Raw genomic sequence first — 25,637 nt, forward strand, 5'->3', positions numbered from 1 at the left:
CTAAAGACAGCATGAAATCAAACCACAGCTCTGCTGGTTGTCTCTGTTTTTGTGCATGTGTGGGTGGGTTGGCTGGTGGTTAATGGGGTGGAGGAGACAGAGGTGGTGTGGTGGGGGTGGGGTACGCTCTCTGCAAGCACGTCTTTCTGCTGAAACTCACTTTGTCCTCCGAGTTTATCATAAACTGTTTTCATGCAGCTTTTAATTCCCAACAGTGTTTGTCTGCGCCACATCCCATATTGTCCAACAGACAATATTTCATTTATTGTCATGATACGGGGGGCAAAACGGTGAAGTTGGAGGAAGAGCAGGACTGAGAAATGAGTTGTATTTTGTGAGAATATATTTGCAGATTTATGTCTTGCAAACCGGCAACCAGGTTTTAAGAAAAACATGTCAATGAAGCCAGAAATATACTCTCACAATCGACCAGATAAAAGCCATTTTTCTGGTTAGACAAAGTGCAGCGACGTGTGAGGCGCAGCTGCATGACAGAAAAGTGTGAAAACCAGAAAAGCTTTTCCTGCCTCACAGTTTTTCACACACTCATCTGCAGCTGCTGCAGCCTGCTGCAGCCTGCTGCATCCTCGGCCTCCTCAGCACACACGGGAGCCCGTCTCAGAGGCAGCATGGAGAGGGAGGGGGTGCTGGTTTGGTCTATTTATTATGGGAGGATTGGAAGCGAGGCCACAGAGAGGCTGCTGGAGAGGTTTGGACATGATGGCAGCTTTCTGCTGAGAGACAGCGAGACCGTGCAGGGGGCCTACTGTCTGTGCGTGAGGTGAGCTGGAGTCGGGTCGTACAAATGTGACCAAAAGTGACGTTTTTCTGTCATTTATGGCGCACCGTCATCTGTGTCTTGGTTCTTTGAACCTTTCAAACACATTTTATTTATAGTAACACAACTTTGTTGACATATCGTGCAGAAAAGTTAAAAAAAGTGCCGTTGTGTGGCTGTTACACAGTATGTCATGAAGAAAATATGTATAATTGTTAATTACTTTTCCAGATTTCCAGGCATTCATGGACTAAATTCAAAATTCAAAAAATCAATTTGGTAAGATTAAATAATCTTATGTGTAAATAAGGCAGCATGAAATGGTCAAACTCAAAGTAAAAGTCCCAAAATTTTGACTCAGACAAAACTCATATGCTACAAACTTTATTTCAAGTGTTTAAGGTACAAACATTACAGCAAAAATATTCAAAATGTCATTATGCAGATAATAAGGATTAAAGCCATAAGCCTTTTAAATCTTTATTATTTTACAAATGTGCTGAAATTTCCTTTTTTTAAAAAATCTGAGTGGATTTTGAAACATACTTTCACACAAAGAAATCAGACAAAACTGTTTCAAGGTTAGTTTCAGTATCTGACCAAATGTCTCTTTTCTGCTCCTGAGTTACGACGTTGAGTTATGGCCAGAAAAGGTTTTTTGTGGAATATTATGATGTTATGATGATGTTTTATCTCATTAGACATTTGTGTGAATTTTTTTCTTAAGTTAATGCCAAAAAGCATGTTTTGTGAGGCCTGAGTGACCTGAGGTTTTAAGTGACACCAAAATCTAATCAGCTGATTCTTGAGTGATTGAATTTTTTTGTCAAATCTAAAGAAATTTCCTTAAGGTGTTTCTGAAATATTGTGTGAATGGGACGGACGAATATACAGACGGACAACGTGAAAACATAATGCCTCCGGCGACAGCTTCAGCCGCAGAGGCCTAAATATTAGAGAGACAAACAATAATAGATTGAGGAAAAAAAGAAAAATGAAGAGAAAAAAGACAGATTTATTAAATGATCTTGACTCGAATGTGTCAAACACACAAGTGAAATCAGCCATCCTTTGCCCCAGATCCACATCCTCTCTCTCAGATTTCATCATCACATCTCAACATGTGACTTTCAGATTTTACACATTCGCAGCAAAACTTTAACATTTTTTTACTGTGTGTTTTGCAGGAAAGCGCCGTATGTGCACACCTTCAGGCTGGTGCACTCCACTGACGGCTGGTGTCTTCAGGTGGGTGAACGTCTGCACGCTCATGTCCACACTCGCGAGGACGTTATTGATGGTTCGTGTGTGTGTGTGTGTGTGTGTGTGTGTGTGTGTGTGTGTGTGTGTGTGTGTGTGTGTGTGTGTGTGTGTGTGTGTGTGTGTGTGTGTGTGTGTGTGTGTGTGTGTGTGTGTAGGATTCAGGAGTCAGACTGCACAGGTTTAGGACTCTGGAAACGCTGATACAGAGCTACAGAACTGGTGCGGCCTCTGGAGTCAGTTTACCCCCCCTCACACACCCACTGGACAAAACACAGCTACAGTACTCCAGCTCTGGAGAAGGTATGACACACACACACACACACACACACACACACACACACACGCACATACACATTATGTTACACTCCAGGTAGATCTGGTCCATGCACTCACACGGATGCTTTTTTTTTGGTGTCCTCCTCAGAGTTTGTCTACATGGAAACGTGCAGCAGCTCCGTGTACTGACGCCGTGCTGTTCGCCCGCAGGCCGACTGAGGCCGTTAACCGGGGGGACAAAGGACACGGCAGAGACACGGCGCACATGTCACCTCACATTGAGGACCCGAGTGCTGTTTTTTAAAAGTATTTGTGACGCTTAGTAGCAGGAATACTCCGCTCGGTTTGTTTGGGAGCCACTTTTTAAAAAAAGACAGGAGGCCAGGGGCCCCATATGTGTTTCTAGGATTTTAGGACATTTCCAGGATTTCAGGACGTTTCTAGGATTTCAGGACATTACCAGGGTCTTTAGACTTATCTAGGATTTCAGGACTTTAAAAAAAAAAAAAGATTTTTGGACATTTCAAGGACTTAAGGACATTTCTAGGATCTTAGGACTTTTCTAGGATTTTAGGACATGTTTAGGATGTTAAGACATGTTAAAGACTTAAGGACATTTTAAGGACTTAAGGACATTTCTAGGATTTTAGGATGTGTGATTTTAGGACATTTGTAGGATTTTATGACATTTTTAGGACATTTATAGGATTTTGGGACATTTCGGGGATTTCAGGACATTGCTGGAATTTCAGGAGTTTTCTAGGATTGAGGACTTTTTTAGGATTTTAGGACATTGCCCAGATTTTAGGACATTTCTAGGATTTTAGAAAGTATTTTGGATTTCAAGACATTACTAGGATTTTAGGACATTAGGGGCTTAGCGAGGACTTCTGCTGGGGGTGCAGGACATCCTCCACTGTCAGTCTTTGACAAACAAGCTCTATTTTTGTTGTGTTTTATGCACTCTGACACCTTTCGTATACTAACAGTACAAAAACAATCCCCGTATGAATCATTTTATGATTCGTTTCGCCCCGGGCTGTAAGTTGAGTATCACTGCTTTCTGTTTTTTCAAAAACTACAAATTATTTGACATGATTATAAAATACAGGCCACTGTCATATTTGCAGACCTTATCAATATCAGGTGGGCTACATATTTCACCGCGTGGGCAGCGTTCTGCCAAATCGTTGCTTTTGTTTTGGTCCAATAAAAACCACCAAGAATAATTAAAATTTCGGATTTTAGTTTGGAATATGATTATAGAATCATACATTCTGTTTTTTGGTTTTTGTTTTATTGTTTGACTCAATTTCAAATCTCTAAAAATTTGGGTCATCACACAAGTCACATGATCAACAGGAAGTGGCTTCATTCGAATATTCTGAGGGCAACAGAGTGCTCCCTTTCTTGATAAGTGGGACAAATCATCTTAATTAAAATAAAATCCCCAAATTCTAACCAATGAATGCACTAATTCCATTTTTGGGAATGAAACATAAATTTATTTATATGATTTATTCAATTTTGTTGACCTGCTTAATTTTTTTTGCCTCTAAGTTTACCTTATGTCAGAAAACGCACAGTTAATAGTGTCCCAAACAAGAATTCACGACTTCAAACAATTAACAAAAGTTTTCAGAGTTTTCTAAAATTAACTGCTTGTACAGATAACATCATTGCTAAATGAACTGTTTACTGTACTGTTTAAATCATCTCTATTTTGTTTTTTCTTTTTAAATTTTATATGACAGTGTTGGCTTTATAACGATGTGCTCCGGATTTTTGTCAATTCAGTCAGATTTCTACAAAAACATAATTTAATCAGGCATTAATGGGGTCAGCTATATCCTAAGGACCCCTGTTTCACTTCAAGGTTTCCAAAAAGAGGGAATGCTGCTAAAGGCTCGGTAAGCTCTCTACTTTTCCATAAATTCATTAAATAAAAAGTGTTTCAACCATAACAGGTCGACTCCAAAGCCCCTTTTACATCAAAACTGAATAAGAATTATGATCTTTAAAAAAAAAGCTAAGAAAACTCTTTTGACTTTTGAAAAAATAAAATAGCTTCTCACTTAAACTGCTTTTAAATCGACAGATATAAAACTGTTTGTGTCTCTGGGACTGTTCTTTATTTATCAGAGGAGGGGTGGCTGAGGTGCGACTTTGTTGTTGTTATTTATATTTTTACCTTCCTTAAAGCTACAGATATTTTTCCCTGAGTGATTTGGGGGAAATGAGTGAACCTCCCTTTACCATGAATTAGTTTTTGATTTTAAACTGACCCTTTGATGTTTGAAAGTTAAAAGTTAAAGACAAACTTTTTTAAAGTTAAAAAAAGTTAAAGTTTTTCACTCTTGTTGCACATGCTGCTCATAAGTTCATGCAAACTGTTTATTTTTAAATGACACGTAGAATAAAAAGACTTAAATATCACAATTTTAAGCTCAGAATTAATTATGTTTTTTTTTTTCGGACGTGTTAGTTGCACATAATGTGTTAAAGGACCTTCAGAAATTGGAAAAATCTAACAAGAATTTCTACAGTTTCTGGCTGTGATAAATGGTGTAATTTTGGCAATTTTTTTTAAAAAGAAAATCTGTGGTAAAATAAATACAACATACAACCTGTAACCCTTTAGGGACTGTTTGGTGCATTTTATGTCTTTTTCATTCTTAATTTTTAGGATAATTTTGGCTGTGTTCTTGCATAACATTTTTTGGCATGAATGTGTATTTTTGTTCATTTTTGGGATTTCCAGCTCAGCTCCTACAATAAGTCTAAAATACACCGTGGAAACTAAATTGTTACATTCAGACTGTTAAGTGCAATAATGCTTTGCATTTAGTATATTGCAAATAATATATTTTTGTGTATTTTTCAAACCTTACATATAAAGAGTTAAAAAATAGTGAATATTTGATATTTATGATTAGGACTGATGTTGGTTTAAAAAATAAACTCAATGAAAATGGAAAATCATCTTCATGTATAATATTTTTTACAGCCTGATTTTGAAAAGCACATTTTGTGTGCAAAGAGTTATGAGTGTGTGTATTTGACACTACATACATTTTTCTTTTAAATATAATTCAAAGTTGACATATCCCAGGCTGTGATATAATTATAATCTACTTATCATGTAATATATTGAAAATAATTCATTTTTTTGTTTTGTTTTTTTTCATCTAAAGACACAGTGGCATCATAACAAAAACCTGGCATTTAAAGGGTGAAAATTCAGAAAATTAATGAATATTTGATATTTATGATTAGGACTGATGTTGGTTAAAAAATAAACACACAAAATATTCATGTATAAAAAAAATGTATTGCCTGATTTTGAAAAGTGTTTTTTGGGTGCAGAGTGGTATGAGTGTGAGTATTTGATTGCACAAAAAGTAATGAAAATAGAAAATAATATTAATATATAATATATTTTGCATTTTGTGTGCAGAGCTACACGAGTGTGTGCAATATTCAATGGTTATATTAGTATTCCCCTCTCATAAACCAAAGGAAAAAACAAAACAAAAATGTCCATCTCTGGTGCTTAAAAAAAATATTTGATAATATTTACATTACACAATTAAATTCTGTTAAATTACAAACAGTCCCTTACTCACATCTTCCACTTAGAAGCATAAAAAAATAAATAAAATTCCTCAGATTGATCTTTACACATTTTGAATAGATAAAGTGCCTAAACAATATAAAGAAGTTTAACTTTAAAATGTTATTTTCCATGTAGCCTCCTCGAAAGTCTTTTGAAATGTTTTTTACTTGTTTTCCGAGCAAGTGTGGGAACCTTTTTGTTTTTTTCGTAGAGATGCACGCTATCATACACGGTCTCTGTGGTTTAGGTTCAGTGGACTTTATGTGGTCTGTCAGTGTGTGTGAGGGCGGCTGTGTTTTCCTGTAAATACACACATTGGTTACAAATTGAAGGCCTCAGTATTAAGTCAATATATTTTGAGTCATAAAAGAAAGATAATCTAACAAATTCATGTATTTCAGATTTTTGTTCTACAAACATGCAGACGCTGTGGCTTTTTCTGTTTCATTTCTTCATGGGGAAGTCTCGTTCGATCGATCAGATCTGTGCGGTTTGTCTGCTCACGCTCCGTCTTATCTGACGCTTTCAACTGAAGCCATACAGGAAATGCAGCGACACAGAGGAGGGTGACCTTTAAAATCGACGGTGGGCACACGCAGCTCTCTCACCTCATTTACTGATTCGTGTTTTCAACAGAAAGTTCTCCTCAGTCAGCGCTGATAGTAAACCTGCATTTTCGGGTCTTAGAACGAGAGGTCGACAGAATATCGGCCCGGTTGATTATCGAGGCCGATATGTGGCATTTTGCAGATTGTCTGTTTCGCCATTTTATTTTAATAATTGCTGATAAAAATGATTAATGTCAGGGGAAAACTGTGCTTCAGTCTGACAGATGCACATTTGAGACGTCAGACCCCCAAAAACATGAGCAACTGAGCAAGACATGGCCCAAAAATTAGTAACAAATTAGTTAAAAAATTATTAGAAAATTATCTGAAAGCGTCAGAAAAGAGAGTTAAATAGAAACAATAAAAAAAGTGTTGAAAATTGGGAAAAAAAAAATTATGCATACATTATTTTCTGTTACACAATTTTAAATGTATAATTATGATTTTCTTTTCTTGTTTTCCCTCTTTTAAAAAAGATAAAACTTTTAGGTAATTTTCTTTTAACCTTTTATATTTCTTGTCGCGCTTGTCAGATTATCAGTATGGTGGATTATTTGGTCCAATATTTGGCATTTAGACGATTATCTGTATCGGCATTTTACTTTAATGATCACGGATAAAATTCATTCATTAAAAAGTGCAAAAACAAATGTCATCCTGGGAGGAACTTTTCCTTTGTAAAACCTCAGGGAGCTTTTTTTATTTATTCATTTTTTACTTAAAAAATGAATAAATACAGAAAACCAACAGCTACCAGAATTTCATTTTTTAGATTTTCAACTTTATTTGTTACATACATAATCAGACAAGAACAATGTGCCGTGAAATGAAAATGTGCCCGTTCTGTTTTAAAAAATAACTTAGTGGACGTATGACAATATCTACACTCTGGTTAGGTGGAGGGAAGTTCACCACTTTTCATTTACAGACACAAATTGTTTTGTTTCAAAGCTGAGAAAATGTACATACAAACCTTAGAAAAGGTGTTTGATTTCTTTCAAAAGCAAGGGTTGAAGCAACTTGACAAAAAAAGTTTAAAAAAACAAAAAAAAAAAAAACACTAAAAGGCTACAAGCGAATGGTTTGAAAATTAGCTTTGGGGAGATGTAGAATTCTTGTAATTATATATTCAAATTTAATTTCAAATCAAAGAAAAAAGATTTCTCTTTTTACTAATTTCTTGCTTTTTTTTGCCATTTCTTGTCTTGTTGCCTATTGGCCATGTTTGAAAAGCCGGTTTGCTCTGGTTTCAAAAGGCTCAAAACAAAATAATTCGCACGTTGATGACTAAGCAGAGCAAAATTTGCCTTTCGATGATATCCGTCACGTGTTTTGCTGTCACATTTGTACTTGTCTTAAGTGTTGTAAAACTTAAAGCAACTTTTAGCGCCTGACTGAACTGTGATGTTATAAAAGTCAAATGAGCAACATGACCACAATATCCACATAAATACACATCTACACACATTTTGCATGCATTTAACACATTTAAGTTTTTTATGAAATGCGCCCGGCAGAACGTGGCTAGTTGGTTTTATGTCGTCTCTTCAGGCGTTCGGTCCGTGTCCTCCTCCACCTCTGTGATCTCAGGCTCAGCTGGCGGCGCAGGGTGGAAGAGCTGCAACACAACCCAAAAAACAACCCAAAAAACATGCTGGCAACACTCGTACACATGTGTTTGTGTTTGTGTTTGGGTGAGCGGTACAGTGTGTAATATCAGTGTGTGTGTGTGTGTGTACTTACGTTGAATGTCCCATTTTTCTCGAGGAAGCATTTGTACTTTGGTGGGGGGCGAGGAATCGGAGGAAACAGAACCTCAGACACCCTGAAAAAACATACACACACACACAGACACACACACATACAAAATAAGCATTAACCTTTTGGGTTCACTATGTTTTCAGATGTTAGAAAACCACAAACATAAATTATTTTCAATATGCTACAGTACAGGCAGTGTTCATTTTTTAGTCCTTTTTTGGGATTATCACAGCCTGGGATAGTCAGTCTGAACGGGTTTCAATGGAGCATTTTTTGACCTTAACAATATGAAAGTGACAATTTTGTTTCCGCAGTGTGTTTTCGACTTATTGTAGGAGCTGAGCTGGAAATTCACAGATGAAACTAAAATACAAAATCTGGCCAAAATTTAGGCCATATGCATGAACACAGCCAAAATAATAAAAAATAGTCCCTAAGGGTTGATGTCATACTTAACCTGCAAAATAACCATTTGTATATCAGTTTGTCACCGCAACTTACCTTGAATTTGTGGAAAAAAAAAATTGTGTCTGTATTTTTTACGGTGGCAGAAATGTGGAGACAAATAACTTTCAAATAGTCATTATGCAGATAAAGTATGACTTTTCAACACTAATGTCAATACACTTCTCAAACTCACTCTCGTGCTATTTGAATTTGTTAAAATATTAGTTTTGGTATGTATTTTGTTCATGAAAGTGAAAGTGCTGCAGAAAGTGTTTCCATTCCTCATAGTCTTTTTCGTTTTTTTTCATGTTTTGTTTTTCTCGTTTGTTATTTTAGATCTCGTACGGGGCGTTTCTGTTTCAACCTTAAGTGAACCTCCTTTTAACTCCTCGCACTTCTCCATTCTGCACTGTTTCATTTAACCGTCTGAAACCTCAGCAGAAAACATCGGAGGAAGACATGAGCAATGAAAGAAGAAATGACCACAAAGATTAGCAAGAAATGTGTAAAAAGTACAAGAAAAATACCCGAAAAAAGTAAAATAAAATTAAAAAAATATATATAAAAGATGGAAAATTATAGTATTAAAAACGATATTAATTATTTAACATTATTTTAAAAATGTAATTTTGATTATTATAAATATAGGTTATCCTACTATTACTAGAAGAATGTAAAAACATGTTTCTGGTGACAAAAATCACATAGAAAGTTATTTTAGTCAAGGTAAGGCAGTTTAGTCAGTTTAATTTTTGAGTGTGTGAGACAAGATCTTAACCCTTTGAAACCTGAGCAAATTGGCCTGATTCCTTCCAAAAACATGAGAGGAAGGCAATGAGCAACAAAAGAAGAAAAGGCACAAAAATTTGCAAGAAATTAGTAAAAAGTTGAAAATAATTACCTGTAAATTAGTTTAAAAATATAATTATAATCATAATAATAATAACATTTTTTCAAAAGGGATATGACCTGGGAAAGGTGCTTGAAAATGATTCTCTAACATAATTTTAATTATGTAATTATGATAATTAGCTACATATGTAGTTTTTGCCTGGCTTTTTTTTTCTTTTTCCGTCGACATTTTACCCTTGCTTTTTTATATAAATAATTTTCAAATTGACTAATTTCTTGCCATTTGTGAAACAGTTTCTCAACAAGTTGCCTGTTTCCTTTTTTCCTGTTGATTTTTTTTTTTAAAGAAATCCAACACTTTGCTCAGAGTTCAGAAGTTGAAATACGTGTGAAAGCAGCAAAGCAGAAGTGAGGTCACTCCAGGTTTCAAAGGGTTAATTTCACCGCCTTTGGTGGCATTAGGATTATTTTCGTCCTCTGTCTGACACCATTTCACTTTAAAAAAAGTTTTAAAAAGAGAGGACGGTGCTTATGTGACCAGATTAGAAACACCTCACTGAGGGCGATTACAAAATCAGGTGTGAGGAGAGGCACGAGGTGCATGAATGGGTGTGTTTTAGTGTGTGTGAGTCACACATCAGTCAGCAGGTTAGTCATTCAGACAGAGACGGAGACGGAGACAGTACCTCTGATGGCGCACCAGCAGCAGCACGGCCAGGAGTATCATGGGAGTTCCAAGTGAAATTAAGACGATGACCAGAGTGTTGAGTCTGTAAACTGCTTGCTCCACCGCTGCAGACAGACACACCCAAAAAAGATAAAACACTATTCAGACGTCAGACGACAACCGATGGATGGAGATGGTAAAAAGTCACCAGCCTTTGGTTAGATCACTAAAACAGACGACTTTAACCCTTTGAAACCTGAGCAAATTGGCTTCATTTCTTCCACAAACTTGGGAAGAAGGCAGTGAAAAATTTCACAAAAATGGCCCCAAAAAACTGCAAGAAATTAGCAAAAAGTTTAAAGAAAATTACCTGATGAATAGCGACAAAAAAGAAAAGTAAAAAACAAAAACAAACCTTAAAATTTGCTTTGAAAAAATTAAAAAAGGGAAAAAATACTTTTAAAAAAATAATGAATATGAATTTTCTTTGTCACTTTTTACTAATATGCATATATTTATATATATATATAAGTAAAATATATATTTTTTAATATATTGTTTTAAAATATTATATATATATATATATATATACAGTATATATATATATATATATATATATATATATATATATATATATATATATATATATATATACACACACATACATACTGTCCTGTAACATAAAAATAATATATAATAATAATAATATACAATTTAATAATAACATTTTCCCTGTTTTCATAATATCTAATAATCACCCCCAGGGAATTTTCAGGTCACTTTCTTGTCACCTTTTACAAATTTTTTGTAATTTGCGGGACATTTCATGCAAAGTTGCTCATCGCACCCCCCACCCCAATTATTTCATGTATTTTATCATATTTTTCCCTTAACATAATTTTAAATGTAACATTAATATAATTACAAATACACTTTTCAGAACAAATTTTCTTAGTTTTTAAAACTAATTTTAGGTAATTTTATGGGACATTTCTTGCCTTTTTACCTGATGTTTATGAGAGAAATCAAACTGATTTTCGGAGGTTTCAGAGGTTTAAATGCTTGTCAAAGGCACCTGAACGCAGCACAAGAAAACTGATGCTGAATGTGTTAAAGGGTTAACAAACGTCACTCACTGATGGCGTGACTCCATTCGCTCCACTGAGAGGATTTTTGGCAGGTGTCCTTCTTTCTGGCCCTCAGCCTCACGCTGTAGGTGCAGGTGGGATCTGCATTGGGCTCTGTGTAAGACAGGTGCTCGCTCACGTTTCTGGGTCTTTCCTGTTTTCAACGATAAAGATTTTGATTATTTGGCATCGGGGTTTGTTTTCTGTTGCCGATGACTCCACAGTTACTTTACTCTGCCTGTTCAGGGCAGGAATACCTCGCTGTTATGCCGCCTCACCGTTCAGTATGGAGCCCTTTTTACACAGAGATGGTGCTATAGAGCCACTTCGAAGGCCTTTGCATTTTCACATAAAACCAAACGACGGCGGCATTGTGGTGCTCCAGCGTGATTTTAGACAGCATGCCGGCATTGCGGAACCAAAAGAGGCGTGGCATGTTAAACAGCAGCGTCATTCTCATGTGTAGCGCATAACACGCGTCAGCACTTCATAAACAAAAACAATGGCATAACATGTCAATAACGATCATTTACCATCTCTGTTAACGGCGGCTGATCTCATCCTCTGCTCAGAGGAGCTCCTGAATCTTACTGTTTTCTTAATTTGTGGACATTTTTTGGTTGGTGTCCTTCTTTGAGTTAGCTGCTAACTGCTAACAGATCCTTTTCTTAAATTTCCTGTAGTGGGTTGCATGCATAAAAAGTGTATAAAGATGGATGACGCGTCCATACTTACCCCCACTAAGCTACAGTGAGGATAAATATACCAGATACGGCTGCTGCCAGTTTACAGTGACCCAATTATAACACAGATTATGTCATGATTTTATAGCCATTAGCCACCAAAATTTACCTCATAATTTTAAGTGAAAGCGAAAAATGTGTATATTTCCACTAAGGAGAGACACTACAGGCCAAAGTTTTTCATGCAGTGGTCAATTTTGAGATTCTTTCAGGCTACTGGATTTAAAAAAAAAAACATCAAAAATACACATATAAGTGTTTATTTTAGTTCATGTCTATAGAAATTTATGTAAAAAGCGCTTATTTAATTACATCATACATAGTTTTCGTATGTAAACATAACATTTTGGAGAAAAAAAATGTATGCAGTCGGGCATATATAATTAGATTTCATTTTCCTATTTAAATGTCTTTGAAACAATTTTTAGAAAAATCAGCTTAATGTAAGTAATCAAGTGGAGAAGTTTCATAGTGATATCTATGTATTATTATTATTTTACATCATTTACCTGTAGTAAATGATGATTTACACTTGCCTTGTGTGTGTGTGTGTGTGTGTGTGTGTGCGGCATTAAAAAATGACTAAATAGTATTTATAAATTCTGAAATAGTCATCCAGGTATATTCATGCACACGCAGACGTTCTGTACCTGGTCCCCCATGTCCAACTGGTATTCAAAGCACAGGGGAGTGGAGTCCTCCCGACTGTGAGGCAGACTCCAGGACACCAACAGGTCTCCGTCTTTGATGGATGCATTGATGTTTTGGGGTGGAGACAGGACCTCTGTGACACAAAACACCACAGTCTGTCAGTATTCATCCTGCCAAATTAATTTATGTACCTGACTATTTGTAGATTTTGAGAAAAAAGGTGATTAGAAGAATTAAGTTTTAAATGCGTTCATGCACAAGGTATAAATATGTATAATTTGTGAATTTCCAGCTCAGCTCCTATAATAAGTCTAAAATACACTGTGGAAACTCAATAGTTACATTCAGACTGTTCAGTGCAAAAAAATGCACCACTGAAACCCATTCAAACTGATCCCACAGCCATCAGAGCATAAAAACAGGACTTGTATTATTTCTGGGTGTCATTCTGGGCTTTTGACTTGGATTTTGTCATTTTTACTATTTTCCACCTGATGATGTTATTTTGACCATATTTGGCATATGGAGGAAATACATGTTATTTCCACTAGGTGACCTGTCACAGTCAATGTAGCTGCAAATCAGTGACATATCCCAGACTGTCATAAAAATACAAATAAATAAATAAATAAATAAAATTTAAAAAAATCTACTTATTACTACTTGTAGTATATTAAATAAAATTAAATTCTGAAAATGAATGAATAATTGATATTTATGATTAAGGCTGATGTTGGTTAGGAAAATGAAAGTAGAAAATCATGTTAATGTATAATATTTTTTAGAGCTTGATTTTGAGAAGTGCATTTTGTGCACTAAATTAGCACTTAATATAGCAGCTGCTGGATGACATTCTTAGTCTTGGAGTGTTTACCTATCATGTCCATGTGGTACGTGCAGGTATAAACTGTCCACTCGTCGTGCAGGGTCATGTTAAAGCGGAGGATGACATAGTTCGCTTTATCGTGCAAATGCAAAGACTTCGATCCGATTCTTTCCTCAGACAAAGCGTTCAGAGAGCGAACTGTTCTGTCGTCATCACAAACGCTGAGTGAACAGACAGAGATTTAAAATTGAAACTATTTATACTTTTTTATTTATCATGCTGGTTTTATTATGTTACATTAATTTGTTACCTGATCTGGACAAAGAGCCGAGTGTCCCTCTGTAAGGTTGTAAACCACCAGGAGCAGTTGAGTGTATTTGTTGGGTAAAGGAGGCAGTGAAAGTTTCCGTTCACCTCAGTCTCCTCGACATCATGCGCCTGCCATGAAGGACTCTGTGGGTAGATCTGAAAACAGTTCAAACATAAAGAATATCAAAAAAAAATCTGTATTTACTCTATGAAATCTTAAACAAGCAGCTTAACAAGACATGGCCCAAAAATGAGTGACAAATTAGTTAAAAAAAAAAAAAGGTTAAAAGAAAATTACCTTAAAATAAGCAATGAATTAATAAACATGTACATAAAATTAAATTAAAAAAAAAAAGAATAAAATGCTGAAATTTAATTAAAGTTAAAAAATTTAAGTATTTATAATATTCTGTCTGTAACATGATTTTTAATATAAAATGTTTGTCAAAATTTTGATCAATATAGTTTTGTGGAAATTTTCCTTTTTCTGTTTTGATTATTTTACTTTTTTCGTGTAACTAATTCCTTGCAATTTGTATGACATTTCTCTTGTTTTTGAGAGAAATCAAACTAATTTTCTCCGATTTAAAAAGGTCAAACAGAATGGCGTCTAAACGCAGCACAAGAAAAGCAATGTCGATTCAGGTTTTAAAGGGTTAAAGCAGGAAGATTTTGTTGTGCCTGTTTGGCATTTTGAAGTTAAAATAACATGTTGATTCTCACATCGCCCGGGACCTTCTCCTCCTGACAGACATCTGCACCGTTGGCCTCCGTCTCTGTTAAAAAAGGACATTTTTATTTAAATTTATAGCATGAGAGAAAAAGCCAACACACACACACACACACACACACACACACACACACACACACACACACACACACACACACACACACACTGTGACGTGGCATGTAGTGTGAACAGTTTTGGAGATATCGGCTGTAACGATGTCTGTTTTCTCTCCAATATAATGGAACTACATGACATCGCTTTGCTGTGCTCAAAGCGCCAAAAAATTAGTTTTTTAAAACTCAATATCAGTGTCTCTTTCTAGAAATCATGACCCAGCTACTCAAGATAATCAGATCTTGTTGTGAGCAATTTAGTGTATTTTTATTTTTAACCAAACACCCGCCAACTGTGTTGCTGTGCAGAAAGAAGCGAGCATCTACTGCACGCTCACGAGCACCACTGAGCTAATTAACAGTTTAACGTTAACTTTGTGAAACATGAAGGAAACTGAAATAAAAAGAGTAACACGAGACAATAAAAACAAATTAGAAACAACAGATACAAAAAACTAAGAAAAACCAAAAACCTAGAAGACACTAAAGGGCTAAAACCTAAAAGTAAAAGTAAGAGGGTCAACAGTTAAAAACTCAACTGTAATTGCAGTTTTGGAGGAAGGTGGTTTCCTCAAAAACTGTATTCAAGAAAAGCAGAAATTGGTGCATTACACCAATGAAAACAAGATAACGGAAAATATTTGACGGAACAAACATGGTGCAAAAAAGATGAGTTGATGGACGTGGACTCCTTAAATTATGTCCCGTGTGTGTGTGTGTGTGTGTGTGTGTGTGTGTGTGTGTGTGTGTGTGTGTGTGTGTGTGTGTGTGTGAGAGAGAGAGTTTTGTCAAATGTTACCCACCACTGTGTGAGGCGCATAAAACCAGCACGCTGGACCAAAGTATTGGATGGAGAGGAAACACCTTCATAACCAACCTGAGGGATTCACACACACACACGCGCGTGCGCACACACACACATGCGCACACACACACACACACACACACACACCCCCCTAAACATACAGCATAGTCCACGCTAATTTACTTATTTCGTGGCAGTACACACTTCCCCTTTTTAAATGCTTTAGTTTTATGTCTCACTAAATGTCAAACAGCCTTCCTTAAATGAGTCTTAATTCTGCTCTCAGTTATATTTCAATGTGAGTTTTAACGACATACAAATATCCACTAACCACAAAAACATTTTCCACACCAAAAAAGAAAAACAAGAAAACTATCAGACCATTGCTTTTTTTCACAATCAGCTATACTCTCTCTCTTAAATTATTTTAAAAAACATATTCTTCGTATAAACTTGATTATGAATAAAACCAAACACACAATCCTCCTGCAGCACACATTAGGGCGCCGTCAGTGTCGGTAATGTAAATAAAAGCTGTTACCTGCGGTTGTTTCTCGACAGTCGCTCACTGTCAGTAACTGTCAGTGACTGAAGACATTTCTGTGGAAAGAAGAACCACGACGTCATGTAGTGTACAAAGCGTCAGGAAACAAGGGTTTCTTCCTGTTTCTACCTTTCCACCATCTGTCATACAGACACCACAACACCAAAAGATCTTTAAATAGAGCATTTGCACTTACCTTTTTTGGTCACATCGAAAGCATTGTTTTGAAGTTGTGGGGTTTTTTGTTTAGTTTTGTTTTGGTAAAATTGGTTACTTTTTTTTTTGGTTTTTTTTTCTTTTTTTTTTTTTTTTACCAAAGTAGTAACTTTGTGAAAATCAGGCAACTTGTAATATTGTAAATTGTTTTTAAAATTTTTTTGTAATAATTTTAGGCGTTTTTTGGCATTATTTTTGCTTTTTTCCCCCTCCTATAACGTCAATTTCCCCAGTGTGGGAGTGACACAGTGTTGTCTTGCTGAGGAGAATTGAATGCCTGTACTTACCAGAAGAGAAAAAAGAAGTTCCCTGACCGGGAATCGAACCCGGGCCGCGGCGGTGAGAGCGCCGAATCCTAACCACTAGACCACCAGGGACACACACCCTATTTTCACAATATATGATTATATAACAACGTGTTGTAGTATGGATGTGACAATTTGGTTGTGTTTTAGACTTTAGGAGCTGAGCTGTAAATTCCAAGATCAAACACAAATACACAGTATTGCCACAATGTATCCCCTATGCATGAACAATATCAAAATTATCAGAAAGGAAGAATGAAAAGCGTGTAAGATGCGCGAAAAAGTGCATAAATCGTACACTTTGCGTCTGGTTTAGATGGGGGACACACACATCGACGGGGAGACTCCAGCCAGTGAGATACTGGTCCTCCTCCAGTAGGTGGTGGTCAAACACCAAACTCACACACAGCATTTCCTCTAGCTGCTGAGCCTGGCGCCAGATCCTCGCGGATATAAACCCAGAAACCACTCATCCAAAAACATCTCTGACTCTCGCGTTTTAAAAGCAAAATCAGCCTGAAACTAACTTAATACTGCACCAGGAAATCCATCAGCTGCAGCCGGATACAGCCCACCGACACCGGAGACCTCCTGACGGCAAGTAACCGAGGCTTCGCGGAAACACCACTTTTAGTTTCGATTTTGATTTGCTGTCATTTTCATGCATTTCTCGTAATGAACTGATTTTAGCATGACTTTCAATCAGTTACTTCATTGCATTTTAACCCTTATAAACCTGGGAAGGTCTCTCGTGCCGTTATGTGCTCCGCCGATTTGATTTGACTTCTTCTGAAAAAATGGCAAAAATTCATGGAGCAACTTGATGTCCCACGAATTGCAAGAAATTTGGAAAAAGTGACAAGAAAATAACCTTCGATTAGTTTTAAATTAGAGTAATAGATTGATAAATTATTAGATGTTTATACTTATAACAATAATAATGATACAGACAATATCCAGAGAACTACGTTTATAATCATTATCGGTGTAGTTATTCTTAATTATATTAACTGTCTGTTTGTTCATTTATTTATGGTAGTTTTTATTATTATTATTATTATTATTATTATTATTATTATTTTTACCCTTTTTAAAATATCTTTTTTATTTTCCTTTTTTGGGGTAAATTTCATTTTGTTCTAACTCAACTTTTAACGTCATGTGTTTTTGAAAGTAATCCAGCTAATTTTCTCAGGTTCAAAAGGATTAAAGACTTATTACATTTTGAATTCTTTTGAATAAATATGGGATTATTTATTGTAGTGGTCTGTGCATGTTCCCAGCTCCTGCAATATGAATTGCCCTTACATTGTGATTTAGATATTTTTAATTAATTGTGCATCCCTAGTTTGCTTATAGGTTTTCTGTTTATTATATTAGTAGTTATTTTGTTTTGTTTTGTTAGTGTGTTTTTTTACATGTTGGAAACAAAACAAATCAATTCACAAGAATATGTTTTGTTTTTTAAAAAAAAGTAAAGTAGTTCTTGCTGTTGCATTAGAAATTTAAAAAATCACTTGCTTTAATCTGGATCATGAGTGAAGTACAGAATGATTAATTGCACTGTGCTATATGCCAGACGATAGCTCATAAGTGCAATCACAGTATGTTGCAAAAATATTTCACAGTTTGACGATCAGAGCTCTGCACTGACACTAAACTCGTTCTTTTTATCTCCGTTTCTAAATGTCAGATCCAGCATGTCGGCCAAAGACACGATGAGACGTAACAAGACGACCATCCAGGACGTGCTGTGTGCAGACCACAGGCTCGTCCTCAACAAAGTTCACGAGAACAACCTGATAACCAGGCGGGAATACAACAACCTGAAGAGCATCAACAGAGAGGATGTGGAGGGTCACGTGGTTGAGCTGGTGGATAAGATCATGAACAAAGGAGAGGACACCTGCAGAGACTTCCTGAACCTCCTGCAGACCGATGATGACATTAAAACCGCTTTCCCCGAGCTGAAGAACATCCAGCTGAACGACAGCAGCCTGTTACCCAAACCTGTCCAAGCTTCTTCAGTTGGCAACGTCGACGACAGTGGTGCGTCAACATGTATAGTAGGGATGTAACGATTCACTAAACTCACGATCTTTTAAAATACAAAATGAGATGTTATTTTATTTCTATATCAAATTAAATAATCCCTTTTTATGTCTGAGGTAGGGTATAAATGCAAAACACAAACTATTCAATGAATGCATTTCTGGACATTCACAAAAAAAAAACTTTAACTTGGGACAGAAGTGGCTGGTGTGGAAAGGTTTGCTTTAGCGAGAGGAGAAAGCAGAGAGGACGAGTTTTAGGAACTAAGTTGGCCATTTCCCACGCGTGGGTGATGTGTTTGGCTCTTGTACTCATTTGCGTGAATGGGGTTACAAACGCTCTTGTCAGTGTGGTTTGGCCATGTAGTCGTCGTTGAGGAGTAACGTGCGTGGGCGGAGCGGACCGCAGCTCCTGATGCCAGCTCTCATGCTGGAGGAACCTTTATTACTTTCTGACGTAAGGAAGTTCAAATCCTCCACACATCCGACATGAAACTGAAGGATGCATCTGCTATTTCAATATCACCTGTCTCGGGGCTTTTGCTTCGTCTTATTTAAGTTGGCGAATTGGTTTAAGTCTCGGACGTGACGTAGGACGTCAAACATGTAGTGACGTGGCACGTCAAGCTAGCAAAGCCGTGAGTAGATTACGCCCTCTTTTGGTCAAAAAAATCATCAGGGTTCATTTTTCATTTCACCGATTTGAATCTCACATACTTTAAATCGATTTTTAACTGCCTCGTGATGCATCGATACATCCCTTATGTATAGTTTTGTCATAGAAACAATGTTTTATTATGTTTGGAGGTATAATCGAGTTTCCCTCTTATCTCCTCAGATGTTTTTCCACGAGACAGCAAGAGGCAAAAAGAGGTGAGGTTTTACCTGATGCTGCACCTGAGTCAGCTCATAAGATCCTAAGATTTAAACCAGTAAAGAAAAGTAAAGGTATACCTTTGAAAAACTAACTGAATCAGAGTGTAAATTATTAAAAAAGAAAGTATCCTCATTATGAAACTTTCTGGGGTTTTTTTTTTTCCAGAATGAGCAGTACAAGTTGAACAGCCAGCCCACAGGCCTCTGCGTGATCATCAACAACGAGAATTTCATGAATTACGACCCGAGAAGGGGAACTAACAAAGATGCTGGTAGGTTACGTAATAGATGGACTCACAGTTTTTGTGGTGGCGTTCCCTCCAAATGTCAAAAAAGCCGCTGGTGAGCTGCAGCCACAGTAACTTCAGCCAGTTAACACCTTTAAAAAATTAAATTACACTCAGCTACACGGTAGAAAAAGGATGTACTTCCACTCAACTACACTGCACATGACGTGAAGATTAAACGTCCTTTCAAAACTAAACATGCAACAAATACTTTATTTTTCTGGACAGCATTTTATGGTACAGAACATACATGAAGATGGACAGTTTAATTTCTGCTACTGTTCAGTTTTCTTTCTTTTTCTTTTTTAAAATTAACTTTAAGAACTTATTACAATTTGGGAGCGATCATGTGTACATATAAAAGCTCTGTAAGGCATTTCACAAGGAGACTTGTCTGAAAAAAAACAACCCAAAAACATGGGGTGCTCAGAATTTTGTTCATATTTAAACAAAAAATAGGCATTTTAGGGAGATATTCTTCTAAATTCCCTCAAATGTAGTTTCCCTGAAGCTTAATTGAAATAGGTCATTTTTCCATAACAAAAATTTCATAAATGATATCACCTCGTAATTGCTTTTCTAGCAGCTAAACTCTGTATTTTAAATAAGTAAAAACGCCAAACAGAAGCTCGTCCCACTTAAAAGTGATTGTTATCCCAATTATAGTAACTAATTCTGAATAAATCTTACGCCAAAAAGCGTTTACTTTTGGACAAATGGTAGCTGGAATTGCCTGTGTGAAAGAATTTTTATAAAATATTAATGAAACTTATTCTCATTTTGTGGCTCTTACAGTTTGACATCATTTCGTGTGTTTTGGGATTTGAAGGTTAACTCGTTTTTTCTTTTCTTTAAATTAAATGTCGTGCAGAGAGTTTGGCGGAGGTCTTCAGCTGGCTGGGCTTCAGAGTGCTGATGTGTAAAGACCAAACCGGAGACCAGATGGATCGCGCTCTGAAATGTTTTGCCTCTCTGAGCGACCTCTCTCAGCTGCAGGAGTTCGATGTCCAGGAGTGGTCCGGCAGCAGATTCGCTCCCCTCCAGGACGCTCCTAAGCACGGCGATGCCTTCATCTGCTGTATCCTGAGTCACGGAAAAAAGGGCGTCGTCCAGGGTACTGACTGGGAGCCCCTCGCCATTGAACAAATAACCAGAACCTTCAAGGCTCACCCATCCCTCACCGCTAAGCCCAAAGTGTTCCTGATCCAGGCCTGCCAGGGAGACCGGATACAGCGCGGGGTGCTTTTAGACGGTCTGGAGACGGATGACTCTCCCTCAGTGTCCATCCCGCAGGAGGCCGATGTCCTGGTTGCCGTGGCCACTGTTGAAGACTATCGCGCATTTCGGGACCCAAAAAATGGGACCTGGTTCATCCAGTCTTTGTGTCAGCAGCTAAAGGAGGGCTGTCCGAGGTAAAAAAGGAAATTAAATGTATATCTGTGACTCGAAATGTCCACAATTAAATGTGTTTTGTGTATCTGATGGTGAGATTGTTACCGTGTAGTGAAGTAACAGGAGGCCAGGGGCCAGTCGCAGTGGCCCATACGCGTGTCTAAGATTTTAGAACATTTATAGGATTTTAGGACGTTTCTAGGATTTTTCTTGAATGTTTCTAGGATTTTAAGACATTTCTCAGATTTTAGCCAGTTTCTTAGATCTTAGCACATTTCTAGGATTTTAGCCCCTCTATAGGATTTTAGGACATTTCTAGGTTGTTTGCACATTTCTAGGATTTTAGGACATTTCTGTGATTTTAGGATGTTATTAGGATTGTGGAATGTTTTTTTTTTTTTAAGATTTTAAGACATTTCTTAGATTTTACCACATTTCTAGGAATTAAGCCCCTAAGTGGGGTTTTAGGATGTTACTCTAATTTTAGGACATTTCTATTATTTCAGAAAATTTCAAGGATTTTCGGACATTGGGGGCTAATCAAGGACCTCTGTCGGGGGACACAGAGGACCCTTGACTGGCACTTTTTTTTTTAGAAACAAGCTCTATTTTGCTGCTGTTTTATGCACTCTGGCGCCTCGTGTATACTAAAAGTACTTTATTTTTTTTGTTCAAGGAGTGAAGACATTACCACCATCCTCCACCGTGTGAACGGTGAAGTCGCCCAAAAAGAGGGATCCAGCCAACCTGGAGCGAAAAAGCAGATGCCTGAAGTTAGGTTCACCCTGAGGAAGAAACTCGTGTTGTCTCCACACCACTGCTGAAGCTTAAACCACCTAAAATTATACAAACACACTTTATCTTTTATGTAAGGATGTATAATTAACTCATTGGACGGGTTTTCTAAAAATATGCTTTTTATGGGTCCAAATCTTATTTTCTTATTTTTACACAATGAATTATTGTCTTTTATATTTTCTATGTTTTTATACCTCCACTCCAGCGAGGAGGCATTATGTTTTTGGGTTGTCCGTCCGTCCGTACAATTTCTTCTGAATTGGATATTTCAAGAATGCCTTGAAGGAATTTCTTCAAATTTGGCACAAACGTCCATTTGGACTCAACAATGAATTTGTGAGATTTTGGTGGTCAAAAGTTAAGGTCATCTAGACCTCATCATCCTCATTCTTGTGAATACAATATCTTAAGAGCAGCTTGAGAGAATTTCAGCACCTTTGGCACAAACTTCCACTTAGAGTCAACAACAAACTTATTAAAATTTTGTGGTCAAAGGTCACTGTCAACTTGTACCAGTCTCAATTTCATGAATGTGTCAAAAACATTCTCATTAGAAAATCATTACATTATAGTCAAAATAAACATTTTTGTTGAGTCCTGTCTACTCTAAATCTTGTCACCATAACACATCGCCCACTTAAAAACATTTGGGACATGACAAAAGTCACATAATTTACAGAAAGTAGCATCATTAGTCTCATAAAGGCCAAAGGAAGACAAAAAGTTAGTTCTCTCAGTTTCTTTCTGTATTTTTTTATCATAATGCAGGTACAACTGGAAATGTCAGTCTTGACTCACATTCCTGTTACCTAAATTATTGACTTTTTAAATTATTTAGCATTGATGTCACGTGGCAACGTTTTTTTATGTTTCATAGTTAAAAGATGAAGTTTTAAAATGAGCCCCGAAATCAAGTGATTTTGATGAAATATTTCCATTTAAAGCTTAGATTTGGCTTTACTTCCCCCTTTTTGCACCACCCCCTTCCTCATAAATAACAAACAGTCCCTTCTATAAACGATCCTCCAAACCAAATGAAATAAATCATAAAACGGGCCTGAGATTGACCATTTCACATACTGAGTTTTTAAGCATATGTCTAAACTTACTACATACAGTACTGAAAAATGCATTTTTTTAACACTTTGAAACCTTGTGCTGTGTCCAGACACAGAGCACCCCCCCCCAAAAAAGGCCCAGAAATGTGTAAAAGGTGAAAAGAAAATGCCCCGAAAGATAGTTTTTTAAAATAGAGGAACTAAAAAAAAATCTGGAAAAAATATTATTAAATATTATTATTATTATTATTAAAATAAAATAAAACATATTTTTTATTATTATAATATATTTTTACAGAGAATACTTTTCAGCACTTTTTCCAGGTCATTTTCTTAATTGTTTTTACTTTTTTTGGGCGGGGGTGGTGGGCTGTTTAGTTGCTCATTGCATTCTCATCTTGTTTTTGAAAGAAGTAAAATCAATGTACTCAGGTTTAAAAGGGTTAAATGAAGTTTAATTTCGAAAAGTTACGATAATCGGCTGCGCACGTACATCCGTGTTTACGGTAGCCTACTGCAGCGTCGTTGCTATGACAACTCGCCTGCCCCTCCGTACCGTAAAAGAGGCTGCATAGATTCTACACCGAAAGGCTTCTCGCTTTAAAAACTACAAAATTAACCTTTTTGTCACAATAAATGTTTGTTTTATGAAGCTGTTCATACGACTTTAGGACTTATTTTACCAGAATCTGCCGTGAAACACCGGCAGCGTCAGTGATGGAAGCCCCGCCGGAGGACGAGACTGCCGCGGGGACCGAGGCAGCGGAGCCCGGAGAGGAGCCGAGAGCCTCGGAGGAAGCCGTCAGGTTCATGTCCGGTGTTGGTGAGTCTGTCAGTGTGTCGGTAAACTCTTTATGTTGTAGGTGTTATCAGACAGAAACTGCGTCTGTCTGAGAGTTAACACCACCTGCGTTTGACACTTCTTTATTTGGCTCAGAGCAGGGCCGTAACCACCTGTCAACACCAGGGGGCCATTTTCATCATCACCATCTGCAACCAAAACATTTAGGGTCACTGGGGGGAATTCTCTGTGTTGTTTTTTTTCTGAAATTTCATTAGAAATTTATAACATCTTAGTCAAAATAAACATTTTAGTTGAGTCCTGTTAACGCAGGCCTGTCACCCTAACTCATTAAAAATTTAACATTATAAACGTCATATAATTAACCTGAAGTCGCATCACAGTGTTAAGGCCATGGGAAGACAAAAAGTCAGTTCTCTCTATTTATATCTGTATGTTTTCTATCAGATTTTAAGTATGCCTGAGAATGTCAGTCTCGACTCACACTGTTACCTAAATATCAGTGATGCACTATAATGACTATTTCAGCCGATACGATAAACCGATAATTTCCAGCTTCTTGTGGCCGATAAGGTATTGATAACGGATAATTTCTTTTCGTTTGTTAATAAATTAATAGTCTTAATAAATGTAATAATTTACCCTACTATATGGAAGCAAACACATATAAAAAAAATTAAGAATGAAAAGCTTGTGAAATGCGTCAAACAGTCCCCAGGAATTAGATACCACCAGAAGTCCAAACTCAAAAGTGGGTTTTAAACCCTCAACCTAATGTTATACTTCTACTTCATACTTGTACTTACCTCTTGGCAAAATGTAGATTAATTTAACTCACTCTAACAGCCATATTTCTCCATAAAACCTATTTCTGCACAGGACCACAAACTTTTCTGGCAATGCTTGAATTTAAAAAAAAAATCTCAGATTTTTTTTTAAATGAGATTAAAAAACTAAAATGGGTTAAAAATTATTTCAGAAATCATTAAGTGTCTGATACCTGGCTCATGTTTTCTCCCTCCCTGCTCAGAGCCGGCAGAGCTGCTGCAGTGTGTGTTTCCAGACTCTCTGGTGACGGTGTCCGAGGGTGGACGACACCTGGGGAAGTTCAGCGTGACGGTGGAGTTTGCCCGTAGAGTCGAGCAGCCCTGTGTGCTGCTGCACGCTCAGAGCCAGGGAGCCATCGATGACTCCCCCTGTGGGACCACGGTGACCGGTGAGGAGAGACGGGGCCGTAAAGACCTCCATCGTTTAGTCTGTTAACAGATGTGTCAGTTAAGTTTGTCTTCATGTCCTTTGTCCTGCATTCATGAAGCCTACCTGTCCACGGAGCTGGAGGTGCTGGAGGAAGATTATCATGAGTACGTCAAGGTTGGTCATCAAAACTGTCATATTTTAACCCTCGGGCCGCGTTTTATTATTACACACACTCATATCACTCTGTGCACAAAATGCACATTTCAAAATCAAGCTTTTAAAAAATATTATACATTAATGTTATCTTCTACTTTCATTTAGTTGATTTCTTAACTCTAAAATATTAGTTAATTTTCAGAATTTTAATCATTTAATTGTGTTTTTTTTGTCATGATGCCACTATATTTTTACAGAAAAACAATAAATACTTATTTCAATATACTACATGCTAAGTAGAGCCTGAGATATGCCAATGATTAGCAGCAACATTGATTGATTTTTATACATTATTATTTTTTATGCAGTGTCAAATACTCACA

General features: G+C 36.8%; 4 protein-coding genes and 1 non-coding gene across 5 annotated transcripts in view; 3 read left to right on the forward strand and 2 right to left on the reverse strand.

Moving 5' to 3' along the window:
* Window positions 1-473: 473 nt before the first annotated feature.
* LOC121952024 (SH2 domain-containing protein 1A-like) lies at window positions 474-4,950 on the forward strand. The gene is made up of 4 exons (XM_042498534.2): window positions 474-781; window positions 1,966-2,026; window positions 2,197-2,341; window positions 2,466-4,950. Exons 1-4 carry the CDS (start codon window positions 489-491, stop codon window positions 2,504-2,506), a joined length of 540 nt encoding a protein of 179 aa, XP_042354468.2. The 5' UTR covers window positions 474-488; the 3' UTR covers window positions 2,507-4,950.
* A 2,350-nt stretch (window positions 4,951-7,300) lies between these two features.
* Window positions 7,301-16,172, reverse strand: LOC121937634 (granulocyte-macrophage colony-stimulating factor receptor subunit alpha-like). The gene is made up of 10 exons (XM_088085881.1): window positions 16,114-16,172; window positions 15,571-15,644; window positions 14,648-14,700; window positions 13,926-14,080; window positions 13,664-13,836; window positions 12,789-12,922; window positions 11,405-11,549; window positions 10,288-10,393; window positions 8,285-8,366; window positions 7,301-8,159 (listed from the first exon to the last, which is right to left on the reverse strand). The coding sequence occupies exons 2-10, from the start codon at window positions 15,635-15,637 to the stop codon at window positions 8,076-8,078; spliced, it is 999 nt and encodes a 332-aa protein (XP_087942007.1). The 5' UTR covers window positions 15,638-15,644; window positions 16,114-16,172; the 3' UTR covers window positions 7,301-8,075.
* Window positions 16,173-16,637: 465 nt separating this feature from the next.
* trnae-cuc (transfer RNA glutamic acid (anticodon CUC)) lies at window positions 16,638-16,709 on the reverse strand. Its single transcript has one exon. It is a non-coding gene; the product is annotated as a tRNA-Glu (tRNA).
* A 230-nt stretch (window positions 16,710-16,939) lies between these two features.
* On the forward strand, window positions 16,940-22,635 carry LOC121951365 (caspase-3-like). The gene is made up of 6 exons (XM_088085880.1): window positions 16,940-17,234; window positions 18,331-18,686; window positions 19,527-19,561; window positions 19,731-19,836; window positions 20,723-21,263; window positions 21,920-22,635. The coding sequence occupies exons 2-6, from the start codon at window positions 18,338-18,340 to the stop codon at window positions 22,065-22,067; spliced, it is 1,179 nt and encodes a 392-aa protein (XP_087942006.1). The 5' UTR covers window positions 16,940-17,234; window positions 18,331-18,337; the 3' UTR covers window positions 22,068-22,635.
* A 134-nt stretch (window positions 22,636-22,769) lies between these two features.
* catip (ciliogenesis associated TTC17 interacting protein) overlaps window positions 22,770-25,637 on the forward strand; it is a 6,238-nt gene continuing 3,370 nt past the window's right edge. The window contains exons 1-3 of the mRNA XM_042497659.2: window positions 22,770-23,922; window positions 24,932-25,117; window positions 25,217-25,272. Coding sequence (XP_042353593.2) covers window positions 23,817-23,922; window positions 24,932-25,117; window positions 25,217-25,272 — 348 coding nt within the window. The 5' untranslated portion in view covers window positions 22,770-23,816. The remainder of the gene's footprint in view (window positions 23,923-24,931; window positions 25,118-25,216; window positions 25,273-25,637) is intronic.

The sequence above is a fragment of the Plectropomus leopardus genome, chromosome 12, assembly GCF_026936395.1.
Source record: "Plectropomus leopardus strain MGB_pleo_1.0 chromosome 12, ASM2693639v1, whole genome shotgun sequence".
Lineage (NCBI taxonomy): Eukaryota > Metazoa > Chordata > Actinopteri > Perciformes > Serranidae > Plectropomus > Plectropomus leopardus.